Below are 13,096 nucleotides of genomic sequence, written 5' to 3'. Positions count from 1 at the left end.
CACGCAATATCTCGTGGTTAAGCCAAGGTGGTCTTCTGCCACATTTTCTATCTTTCCTAACCATCGGAATAGCTTGCTTTTGGGCCCTTAATAGTGTCCCTTTGAAAAACTGCCAACTCTCCTCAGTTGTTTTTCCCCTCAGTCTTGATTCCCATGGGACCTTACCTATCAGCTCCCTGAGCTTACCAAAATCCGCCTTCCTGAAATCCATTGTCTCTATTTTGCTGTACTCCCTTCTACCCTTCCTTAGAATTGCAAACTCTATGATTTCATGATCACTTTCACCCAAGCTTCCTTCTACTTTCAAATTCTCAACGAGTTCCTCCCTATTTGTTAAAATCAAGTCTAGAACAGCTTCCCCCCAGTAGCTTTTTCAACTTTCTGAAATAAAAAGTTGTCTGCAATGCAGTCCAGGAACTTATTGGATAGTCTGTGCCCCGCAGTGTTATTTTCCCAACATATATCTGGGTAGTTGAAGTCCCCCATCACCACCAAATCTTGGGCTTTGGATGATTTTGTTAGTTGTTTGAAAAAAGCCTCATCCACCTCTTCCACCTGATTAGGTGGCCTGTAGTAGACTCCCAGCACGACATCACCCGTGTTTTTTACCCCTTTTAGCGTAACCCAGAAACTCTCAACACTTCCATCTCCTATGTCCATCTCCACCTCAGTCCAAGTGTGTACATTTTTAATATATAAGGCAACACCTCCTTCCTTTTTCCCCTGTCTATCCTTCCTGAGCAAACTATACCCATCCACACCAACAACTTTTTTTATTCCCACCAAGTTTCAGTAATGCCAATAATGTCATAGTTGTATTTATTTATTAGCATTTCCAGTTCTTCCTGCTTATTACCCATACTTCCTGCATTTGTATATAGGCATCTAAGATACTGGTTTGATCCTGCCTCCCAGCTTTGCCCTGACCCTCCTTTCTCTCTGCCATTATAGCTCACGCTCCCTCCTGTTTCCGACCCATCTCCCAGGTCTTGTTCCCCACTTACCTGTGGGGTTTGCTCATCTGTCGCCGTCGAACCTAGTTTAAAGCCCTCCTTACTAGGTTAGCCAGTCTGTGCGCAAATAAGGCCTTTCCCTCCTCGAAAGGTGAACGCCATCTCCGCCTAGCAGTCCTTCCTCGAATAGCATCCCGTGGTCGAGGAAGCCAAAGCCCTTCTGGCGACACCATCTTCGCAGCCAGGCATTCACCTCCACGATGCATCTGTCTCTGCCCGGGCTCCTACCTTCGACAGGAAGAATCGAAGAGAATACCACCTGCGCTCCAAACTCCTTAACCCGTACTCCCAGAGCCCTGTAGTCACTCTTGATCTGCTCAGTGTTACACCTCACAGTATCATTTGTGCCCACATGGATGAGTAGCATGGGGTAGTAGTCAGAAGGCCGGATAATCCTCGACAATGCCTCTGTAACATCTCGGATACGGGCTCCTGGCAGGCAGCATACCTCCCGGGATGGACGGTCAGGGCGACAGACGGGTGTCTCCGTCCCCCTCAGCAGAGAGTCTCCAACCACCACTACCCTACGTTTCTTATTATTAGTGGTGGCAGCAGACCTCCCAGCCTTAGGGGTACGAGGCTTCCCCTCCTTAACTATTGGGGGAGATTCCTTCTCTCCTGTATCAAGAAGAGCATAATGGTTATCTATTACCACAGCAGGAGGGTTCGCAGCAGGGGTGGAGCACTGCCTGCTGCCAGAAGTAACCAGCTGCCAGTGTCCACCCTGAGCCATCTCCTCCTCCACTGGTGTGTCAGTAGTCCTGTGAACTGGGACAGCTACGTCAGCTGTCTCCACATGGATACTGTCCAGGAATTGCTCATGGATACAGATGTTCCTCAGCCTAGCCACCTCCTCCTGTAGTTAGTTTTTTTCTGGACATTGGACCCACATTCAAATGCTGGGCTACTCTCAGTTTGACCCCAAAGGCAAAGGGTTCCCTATATCCCCATTATAACCCCAATTCTTTGTATTAAACTTTTACCATTAGGTCCCTTCATCGCAGTGCTGTTTTTTGGTTAAGAAGGGCTGAGGCTCATTAATGCTGCTCCTTATTTGGACAGAGGAGCTACTTATTATAGGACAAGGTCAGGCACATTTTTCCCTAAACGTAAAGAGTGACATTCACCCCAGTTCAAAATATTGGCACAAGGTCCCGTGTATCTCTTATTCCCTACCTAAGCTCTTAATAGGAGGTTTACATAGTGTATGGAGCTTTTGTATGTCCTCTACTCTGGGGGTGAATTTCACCAAGGAGGCACTAATTCAGGCCAAGCAAATCCAAAGCCGGGTCTCTTGTATGACAACACAGACCACTTATCATTGCAGCTGGTTGAAAAAAAAAGGCGGGGGGAGGGGAGGAACTGCGATTTGTTTTTAATTTCCAAGTTTTTGAAGAAAAAAATTAAATTAAAAATGTTGTCACAACTGAAAAACACTTAACTACAAATGGCCAAATAATGGGAAATGTTTTTGCCCGAAAACATAATTTAAATGTTTCCCATTTTATAAAATGTTGGCAATGTTAAAATTTTGACCTGCTCTATTTATCATTATCCCATTTGTGCTGGTACTTTTTTTCAATGCTTGCAAATATGTAGTCAAGAGTAATTTCAAAATGGCTTCACACAAATGTTCCTATAAAAGCATGGTTGGGTTAATTGACAGCTACGTGTATATGTGAGAGATATTTTTTTCTTATTCCAGCACTGAAGTTTTCCTAATGTTGTTGTTTTACAAACTGACTACTGTGAAAATAAGAAATAAAACTTAAACTAATTTGATTTTTTTTGAGTCCCACACATGAACAAAACTGTACATTTAATAAATGTCACAGAAAAAGAAACATTTAGGCTTAAATTTTCAAAAGTGACAAGTGATTGCAGTATCTCAGGTTTTGGTGCCCAACTTGACACCTTAAGCAGTGACTCTCAATCTTTCCAGACTACTGTACCCCTTTCAGGAGTCTTTGTCTTGTGTACCCCAAGTTTCACAGCATTTAAAAATGACTTGCTTACAATATCAGACTAAAAAATACAAAAAAGTGTCATAGCACACTGTTACAGAAAAAATTGCTTACTTTCTCATTTCTACCTTATAATTATAAAATAAATTGTTTGGAATATAAACATTGTACTTGCATTTCAATGAATATAGGGTAATCAGATGTCAAGATTTTATAGGGACAGACCCGATACTTGGGGCTTTTTCTTACATAGATGCCTATTACCCCACCCGTGTCCCGATTTTTCACACTTGTTATCTGGTCAGCCTAAGTGTATAGTATACAGAGCAGTATAAACAAGTCATTGCATGAAATTTTAGTTTGTACTGACTTCACTAGAGCTTTTGATGTAACCTGCTGTTAAAGTAGGCAAATATCTAGATGAGGTGATATACTCCCTAGAAGACCTCTGTGTACCTCCAGGGGTACATGTACACCTGGTTGAGAGCCACTGCCTTAAAGGGACCTAATTTTCAGAGAGTGAGTGCTCAGTACTTCCTGAAAATCAAAGTGTTTCAAGTTGGGCCTTGCATCCCCCCAAATTTAAGACCTCCAAAAGCAAGTCACTTTTGAAAAATTAGGCCTTAAAGCTAAGTTTTAAATGTTTGTCCTTTCCACTCATCCTATTAAAATTGGTTATTCAAGCACAGATGGGAATCTGAGTTTTGCAACAAATTTCAATTTTAATTTGTAAAATTAGCTTACTGATGAATAAGTAATGATGTGCTGAGAAAGGAGTGAATATTAAAGCTAAGTTAATACATAATTCCCTAGGTCAGACATCTGCCCACGTTTTTGTTCTGTTTGTACAGTGCCTAATGCAATGAGGTCCATGACTGGGACTCCTTGGCACTATGACAATAGAATTAATAAATAATAATTAATCATTAATACCTTTTACATCCTCACAGAAGGCAGCAATGGAATTGCACTGCTCTAAACGGACTTGCTCCATGCACCTCCACTGAGCCCATTCAGAGCAGAATTTGACCACTTAAAATCTTGATTCTAGCGTTTCTGTAAATACGCTGGTCTTTTCGCTTTATAAGACAATTCTGTTGCTACTTTTTACAAAAGAGAGAGACCAAAAAGCCATTAGAAGCTGTTTACCCCATGGAGTTTCAATGCCTACATTGATGTGACATAGACTATTTCAAGAAAACCTAAAGGGATTTTTCTTTTTTCCCCTTGAGAGCTTACTACTGGAACACTGTGAGAAACCATTTAATATGTACATTTTATTGCCAATTCACTTAAATAAAAATGCAATAGAAGCATGATGTTAAGTATTGTTAATTCAAAATGTTTAAATGGATTACTGCTTCAGAGGATCAAATATCCTTTTTAATACATTCTAAAGAAACAGTGTGACACACTGCCTTGCTTTTATATTTAGCAATATAAATGGAACGTTCCTCTGTTGTGACTAGGTTCCATAAACATTAGACATGCACAGATGTGAGACTACGGTTCTTCCTTCAATATCCTAAATATTATTATTTAATATTTATATTATAGTAGCACCACGTGCCCTGATCAGAATCTATAGGAGTAAACCTGCTTCTTCATCATTACATTTAACAAATTCAGTATTCTTCCACTTTGAAAACCTCCTATTATTCAGACTCCAGTTATGTGCATAAGTAAGAATGTTATTGTCACTTAGCTCCAGATTAGCTGGAGATTAGCCTATCAATTATCATTTTTCAGGAGTTAAGAGTAAATGATGGGAAGTAAAATTAACTCATCAAGTGAAATCTTGGCCCCACTGAAGTCAAAGGCAAAACTCCAATGGAATTCGGTAGGCTCAGGTCTTCCAAATAGTTGGCCCTGACCTCAGGTGCTTTTGGGGACGGAACCTTCTGTTTCTTCTATGGAGAGGAAAAAGTCAACTCCCAAAGGAACCATCAAAAGTCTCTGTAATGGAGATGAAGAGAAAATCCTCTATAATGACAGAAGGAGTAATTTAAACCATCTATGGATGGATATTAAATTATTTCCCCCCTAGACAGACACTCCAGAAAAATAGTGGGATAGTCAAAGTTCTTTCAGACATTTTTAGTTTGCTTCAGATTTATTGAAGAAACTGAATACCCTCATAAGTAATAGGATATGAGTTCTGTGGGAAACAGACCTCTTCTTTAATCTTAATTGATAACATTAAATGTCTCAAAGATTCAAACCCCTAACCTCACATTGAAGGACTTGAGCTATTTAATTTAAAACTGTTAACCATTTTCATGTTTCCTTAGTGGAAAAATTAGTTTAAAAATAATTTACATTCAAGCTACCTAGAAGTCATAAACAATTCCCAAGATGAAGGTTTCCAAACTACGTTGATTAAAAAAACACACAAAGAAATTATTACTCACAAAGCAATATTGTTTGAAAACGTATAGTCTAAAAGAGAACATGCCAGAGAAATGAAGCAATAAGAGAAATAGCCTATTTCCTTCAAGGACAGAGTAAAAATTCTTGGAATGTATATAGCCTCCACTGTATATTTCAGTGGTGATCTTCTGTGGTTCAAACTTTTCACAAACAACTTCTAGTAAGATGAAACTCCACATGTATGGCCAGATCCCCTCTAGTGTAAATCAGCATAGCTCCATTGAAGTCAATGGCTTTACAACATTTGAGGATCTGCCCCACAGTTTTGTTCATTGATTTCATCTGTGCAATTAGGACTTTATACTAAACCAACACATGGCATCACCCTGGCAGGAGATGAGCCCTTGAAGTCAATGGGAACAGCGGAAGCTGAGCCCTTTTCAGGATCAGACCCATAGTGAGTGAGGCTTCTGTCTCAAAGTGAATTTATCTTTTGGAGGCAAGAGTTTGGATTTCCCAGACATAACTGTTATCTCTTATTCCAGTAGCTGGAGTGTAACTTACCCGAACAATTAGCATTAGACCCTTGAATCAGAGAGCATCATAGTTTTACATGTTCTGTTAACAATCTATCTTTACAGTAAAACCATGGGCATCCACCTGATTTGGAACATGATATTTACGTATTCAAAATTTACCAACATCCAGAATAAAACAACATTCAATGCATCGGTTAAATCTTTGGAAAGCTAAAGCATACTAGTTGTAACAAAGATTGTCAACTAAGAAACTGAACAAGTCAAACAATTCAAAACAATGTCCATAAACAACTGAATTTTTCTGTTATATGTAATATACTCCAAAGGTTGGAGGAATTCAAGTGCTCTTTATAGTCTGAACCTGAAACAGTAGGGCTCTTTATCGCCCAGCAGGTTATGGAGTTCTTACATACACTGTCTGTGTGTGTCTGAAATTTACTACTAAAACAAAAGTTCCTTTGTTCTTTAATCATAACTTATTCACTACTTGAAAGTCAAGTAAGAGTTGAAGAAATATATATATTTTTCTTCCTAAAAATCTGGGTCTGTGTATTGTATATTTGTACCACAATGATGTTGGCTGTCTACGCCACAAAAAACACTAAATTCAAATCAGATTTAGGATTTGACTTAAATGCACTGAACGAAAGCAATGATATAAAGGCTGGAACTCACCATATTCTGTCTAGGCACTGCAAGACATATAATATTTGCTCTTCGGAAATTCTTAAATGTACAACAGTCCAAGCTGAAGATGGACGAGGGGGGGAAGGACTCTGGGGCTTCAGCCCTGTGGCTCTGTTCCTTGCTTGAGCCCTGTGTGGGGCAAGGGGTGGGTGGGTGCTGGAGCTTGGGGCTCTAGCTAAGAGGAGAGTGATGGTTTCAGCCCCAACACTCTCCCTGCAGCTAAAGCCCTGAACCCCCACGTGCCCCCCCCCCCCAGCTGAAGCGGAGTTGTGGGGAGCCCTGAGCTTTGGCATTCTCCTTGAGGCTGAAACCAGGAACAGAGCTGCTGGGCTGAAGCCCTGAGCCTGCAGCCTGCTCCCTGCAGGTCTAAAGCCCTGTGCCCCAGTGCTCCTGAGAGGCAGAAGCCTTGAGGCCCCTCCTGCCCTGCCCAGACCTTTGGTGTCCCAAGGGTTAGAAGCCCTTCTCCCTCAGCCCTGATACCCTCCCACCCTGCAGTTGCAGCTCCAACACCCCATGGCTGAAGTCCATAACGTCTTGTTCAGAGTTACGGAACATTTCAGAGTTACAAACAACCTCCATTCCCGAGGTGTCTGTAACTCTGAGGTTCTATTGTAAAGCTTCTTTCATTATGGATTTGGCAAAGTCTGGCTGATGAAGAAGTACATTTAATGACAAGCAAGGGGAAATTATGCCACAATATTTTGCTGGTGGTAACAAAGTCTGGTACAACCAGTTATGAAGCTAAATTCCTTGAAGACAAATTCAGAGGTATGTCTGAATCTGGCATGAGTGGAGGGCTTACATTTGAGATGGATAAATGGCTTGAGTCTACAATATCAAATTTGATTTTGAAAGCCTGATGATATCACCAGTGGGCAGGAATGTTTGAATCTACTTGTGTAGCTGTTCCTGCTGGCTGGATCTCATATTCAACTCCCTCACCCCCACAGGGTTGCTGTACCTGCTGCATGTGCTGCTGTACTAGGGTTAATTACTGCCTAGTATCAAGCCTTTCATTCCTGAATAAGATAATAGAGAAGTAGCCAAAGGACTCATCTAATTGAAGCTGATATTCTAAATCCAGTACAATCTGGATTCAGATGAGGAATGGGATGGAAACAGCTTTTATGGCACTGATGGATAATCTCTGGCTGTCATTGGATGGTGGGCAGACATCTATTTTCATCCTCTTGGACCTCTGTGCAGAATTTGTTATTGTTGACTATGAGACACTGCTCTCTCACCTAAAAAAGGTGGCAGATTAGATTAGATTATGCCTAGGGGAATTCACTCAGTAGTTCAAATTCTTCTGGGGGGGGTGAACCTAAAACGAGAAAAAGAGCACCTCTGCCACTAGATTCCACACTTGTGGACTCCCACAAGGATCAATTTTCTCTCCAGTCCTATTCAACACCTATGTGCAGCACTAGCTGAAGTGGCAAGGTGGCATGGTCTTAAGTGCCAGCAATATGCAGATGACACACACAGCTACAGCTTTATTTATCTTTCAATCAATACGACCATACTACTACCACCAAGATTGATGGCCCAGTGCTTGCACAAAATCAGTTCACAGATGAAGAGCAGCTGGCTGAAGATGAACTTGAGAAAGACAGTGGTGATGCTGGTGTGCAGAAGAAAGCACTCTGAACAGTTTGCAGCCACCTATACAGTCTCCTTTGGGTACACGTTGACCATTAGTCATTTCAACCTGCTGTTTTAGGAGTACTTTCTGATTCCTCACTGACACTAACCTCTCATACAGCAACATCCACAATTAACTCTTTCTACCATCTTTGGCTGGCTAAGAGACTCCATGACATCACCACAGATGACCTGGCTGTCATTGACTATACATGCCAACACAAAAAACAACACAAGCATATAGGAACAAAATTAGAAAGGCCAAAGAAGAAAATGTGATTTGTTAGTCTCGGGTGCCACAAGGACTCCTCCTTGTTTTTACCATAAGTGGATACGTTCATGGTTGCAAAGATACAAGGAGATGCATAAGTGCCTCAAGATGATGTGCCTGAGTGCCTGGAATCAGCATTCTGCATAGACTCATTGAAGTGAATAGAGATGAGGTACATGAAGACACCAGTACCAGGCACAATGAGATGTCTACCGCGCAAATCAAAAAGCAGGTGCTCCCGTGTCAGCAGGGCTCCAAAGACAAGGAAGCGAGTGCCCAGACAGTGAGCTGCACTAGTGCCTTGAGCCACTGTAATGCTCTAGGACAAACACGGCGTGGTGTACCTGTGCCTGTGCCTAGGGGCAATGAGCTGTACCAGTGCTGCTTAGACAGAGCCAGGCAGGTCCTGAGGGAGGCCTGCACCAGTCAGTCGCGACGAGGGCAGCTGAGGCTCACGCCGTGCAGGGCACAGCAGCCCCTCGCCCAGGCTCGGGAGGGCAGGTCGGCCTGCTCCCCTTCCAGCGGGCTCCTCAGCCTTCAGGGGAAGCCCTGGCTGCCAGCTGAGGCGGAGTCGGAAGCACGAAAGCACTGGGCGCTATTGGGCGGGACTGACAGCAGCAGCAGGAGGAGCTGGAGCTGCAGCGGCGGTGCTGGGTCGCGGACCTGTGACTGAGCCCGGGCAGCGGCGGCGGCGAGCGAGAGCAGCAGCAGCAGCGGGCGCTGGAGCAGCCGCGAAGCCTGGGGGATCCCCAGGAGCCAGCGCTCGCGGCTCATGAGCCCGGGGCGGAGCCGCAGCCGCCTCTCGCCGCCGCGGCTTTGCGGGTGAATGAACCTGCCTCCCCCACCGTCTCCACTAGCGCGAGTGGCTTCGCCGGGGTCCCGGACCCTCGCTTCTCCCGACACAAAATGGACGGTTTCGCCGGCAGTTTGGGTAAGTGGCGGAGCCTGTAGCATCCAACTCCCGGGGAAAGTCCGGGGCAGGGGGGCCCGCCCCCTCGTGCACGCACCCTGCACGCCACACAGCGGCGGGGCTGTAAAGCTGCCCTTGAGGGCGATGAGACTCCCGCCCGCGGGGTGGACTTTAGCAAGTGCAAGAGTCTCCTTCAGGTCCCATGTGCTGCCTGAATGCGGGTGCGGGTTGAAAGGGGACTGCGGGGTTTACTTCAGGGGGTTACTATTTTTTTTTTTTTTTTGCTTTAGCAGCTGTCAAGCAAAGATCCTCCCGAGATCTCTGTTCTCATTTGCACAGTCACGAATCCGCTTAAAATCCTAGCCGGGCAGAAACACGCGGGAGGAACTAACCTCTATAAAACCTGGGGCTCCCGCCCTCCTCCGTTTCGGGCGCGGGGGATGGTTAGTTTTTGGCTGGGTGGAAGGCGCGTGTCTTGTGCCGTGGTGGGGGGCTGTGGGCATGGGGAGCCACGCCAGCGAGCGGATGGGAGGGAGCGAAAGCTGCCGGCGTGGGGGCCAGGATGGAGTGTGGGTTGCCTTCCACGCGCTTGGGTCGCCGCCTGCTTAGCAGCTTCTTTGCCAACCACAAGGTCCAGGCAGGTGCTTTGGCCTCTGCCTTCACGGGAGCTCCTCTGGGGCCGGATGGCATCTGGGGCATCCAGTGTGAGGAAGTAGTATGGGGTGAAGGGGAGCCGCTTCATTCAGAAACCGGGAGGAGGGAACCTCACTCTCATTATGGTAGCACTCTCCAGGTTATGCCCAAATCCATGTTTTCAGTCCTGAATTTAATGAATCTACCTTTCATACACAGTTCTATGCTTATACCGGGTTCTGTATCACACACAGCTAGAAGTGTGCAAAATCTGAGAGTTACAGCCTCCAGTGCTCTCATTGATTGACTCTTGATCAGAAAGTATTGTGAAGCTTTCTCACTGTTAGCAATTTTTAGGTTAACTGCATACGTTCTAAATGCCTGAATTTCACCCACGTGTGACCAGCAATTCAGTTGTGTTTCTTGCAAAATAAAGGGAACTAGAAAGTTTCTCAGGAAATAATGTTTTATTGAGTAAAAATGTCTTTCACATTGCAATCATGGTAAAATTTATATGGATAGGTCAACAACTGAAAGAAGAAAATGTTTGGTTTTGGTTATGTGTGTGAGAATACACTCAGATCTTTAAAGAGACACCAACTTGAATCTGGTCAGTTTAATGCAAGGGTTAAAAGTAGTTTCAGGTAGGCTTGCCCCATTGTTCTTCCTCTACCATTTTTTTGTGGTTTTACAGTTACATTTTCATGTTAATTCCCCCCCCCCCCCCTTCTGCTGTGTGAAAGACTCACCCAGAGGAAACTGACCAAGATCCTGATCCTGCAATAAGCACTGTTTAGAAGGGTCCTGTGCCTGGGTAAAGTACATTTGCAGGATTGGGTCCCAGATGATTTAGAGGAGAAATGCTTGACAGCATCTGTAGCTGGTATAAACTATCATAGCTCCATTGAATTCAACTGAGCTACAACAATCTATGCAAATTGAGAATCTGGTCCATGGAATATACACAAAGTGTCAAAATATGATATTTTTCCCCCTTATTTCTCACAGTCATGCATCCTTTTAGGAGCTACATGTAACAATAAAAGGAAAAATAGTTTCACAAATGTGTGTGTTTTTTTTTAAAGTTGTTGGTATTCTAAAAATCTTAGAATAAGTGTTCTGTATGTTTCTAGCTATAGAATATACTTTGATTTTATTAAAAAATATGACAACTCAGGATAGTTTATTTAGTAACATTTTTCAACAGTACATATTATGAACACCTTTACGGGTGGAAAAGTGCAAATAATAATATATATTTTCAACTTTTTTTTCATAATGCCATATACAAGTCCATTTGCAGTACCAAAACAAAAAGTTTGTTATTTTTCAATGCAGTTGCATCTATTCCATGACAAAAGCCGTGATAGGGAGAACTCCTACAAATCTACCTTTTGTGGTATGATAGGTCTCTCCCTATAAAGATTAGATTTTAAGTTCAATTTTACAGTCCTGCTGTGAAATCCATATAATTAGAAAATTATTCTCAGTTTTTTAGAAAAAAATACTTATTTACATGCTTTTGAGTGTGATTTTTGAGCTTTTAGATTTTTGAAATGTCTTTTCTGGCATTTTGGGCATCTGCCTGAACCAAACTGGTAACCATAATTAACAGTATGCTATTTTGTATTTGGCTCTCTGCCTTATACTCTATTCCTTCTTGAATAATTTTCATGGTCATTGTATGCCTTGTGATCATAAAGTGACACATGAGGAAAATCATACAGGTTCTGTTTCCATTTTTAACAGGAAAAATTGTGCCTCTGGGTGACATATGCAAATATAATACAGTTAATATTTATAAGCATCTTCACCCCAGTGGTGAAGTTGATCGGCATTTCAAAGAGTATCAGTACTGTGCTAACACATGAAGTGCTAGCCATCTCACCTAAAGCTATTATTTTTTTTTCTTATGTCAGGAAATAAAATGTATTCGAAAAGTGCCATTTTGCTATGTGGATGTTGGTGTTTGTAAGGCATTAATTCTACTGGAGTCAGATCCTGCAGCATCTTACTTTCATGAATAATCCTTATCCATGTGGATAGTCCTATAGGCCTCACTTGCATGTATAAGGCTTGCATGCATGAGTAAAGGGTTGTAGGATTTGACCCTCATTTGTACCATTGTTTGGTCAGGCAACAGTGGTTATGATTTTATTAAAGTTTAGTGAGGGCTGAACACAGTTCAACATGCCTACTTTTTAATTACATATAATGTGACCTTACATCCATTGTAAATTGGTCTTTGATTTTTTGGTTTTTTGTTTTTTTTTATAGTGAGCATTGACCAACAGCTGTTTTCTAGGCTTTGGTTAAGGAAAGGGCATTCTTAGAATTTTTAGCTTTGAAGTATGATGCTTTATATAACTACCTTGCTTTTCATTTGAGTCATGCTGCGTATTTTTTTTTGTGACTAAAATTGATTGATTGTTGCACTTGCTTGTAATCCAAACCGAATGATATGTATATTGTTTGAGATTTTGAATACTTCCAATTAATATCAAAACAATATACATTAGTAGTTTTCTGTCTCAGGAAGGTCATAAATTTCCTCAATTTGGAGAAGAGTATAGAAATTTACTTACTTTTCTGCAAGTAAAAGTACTTTAGCTAGACTGTGTGTGCGTGTGTGTGCGCGTGCGCGTGTTATACCAGCCAAGCATATTTGCTGCAGAGCAAGTTGTCCTGTTGTTAATGGGGCCTGTCATTATTATCGGGAAGGCAAAAAGTTATTACAGATTGTGCCCTCCAGCACAGGCAGAAATACTTTCTAACGTGTCTCTTGAAGTTGAAAAGACTTTACTCATCTATTTTCTTTTGGCTTTCTTGTTGAAACTTTCATGAGCATAAACAGATCAAAGAAACCCATTTTTATATGTAATTTTAAAATTATTGTTGAGATCTGGATAAGTGCAACATTGTACATAACACGCAAGAGAGTATATTACTGAACATGAGTGAAAAATCCATATATTACAAATTAACTTCCAGTTGAGGCAATTATTGATTTCCTTATAGAACAGAATACTGAAGTCCTTTTTCCTTCTCTGCCAGAACTTCAAAGC

The 13,096-nt window shown here is 42.3% G+C and overlaps 1 protein-coding gene across 2 annotated transcripts in view; it reads left to right on the top strand.

The window, feature by feature from the left end:
• The first annotated feature begins 9,183 nt into the window (after positions 1–9,183).
• The window catches only part of EML4 (EMAP like 4), a 273,784-nt gene continuing 269,871 nt past the window's right edge, over positions 9,184–13,096 (top strand). Inside the window, exon 1 of one of the 2 annotated variants that reach the window (XM_050951783.1) lies at positions 9,184–9,419. In XM_050951783.1, the coding sequence (XP_050807740.1) occupies positions 9,395–9,419 (25 nt within the window). In that variant the 5' untranslated portion in view covers positions 9,184–9,394. The remainder of the gene's footprint in view (positions 9,420–13,096) is intronic. The other variant, XM_050951784.1, reaches the window with a different exon arrangement.

The sequence above is a fragment of the Gopherus flavomarginatus genome, chromosome 4 (genome assembly GCF_025201925.1).
Source record: "Gopherus flavomarginatus isolate rGopFla2 chromosome 4, rGopFla2.mat.asm, whole genome shotgun sequence".
In the NCBI taxonomy this organism is placed as follows: Eukaryota; Metazoa; Chordata; order Testudines; family Testudinidae; genus Gopherus; species Gopherus flavomarginatus.
The sequence above is the reverse complement of the archived record's forward strand: the minus strand, read 5'-3'. Positions and strand labels throughout refer to the sequence as shown.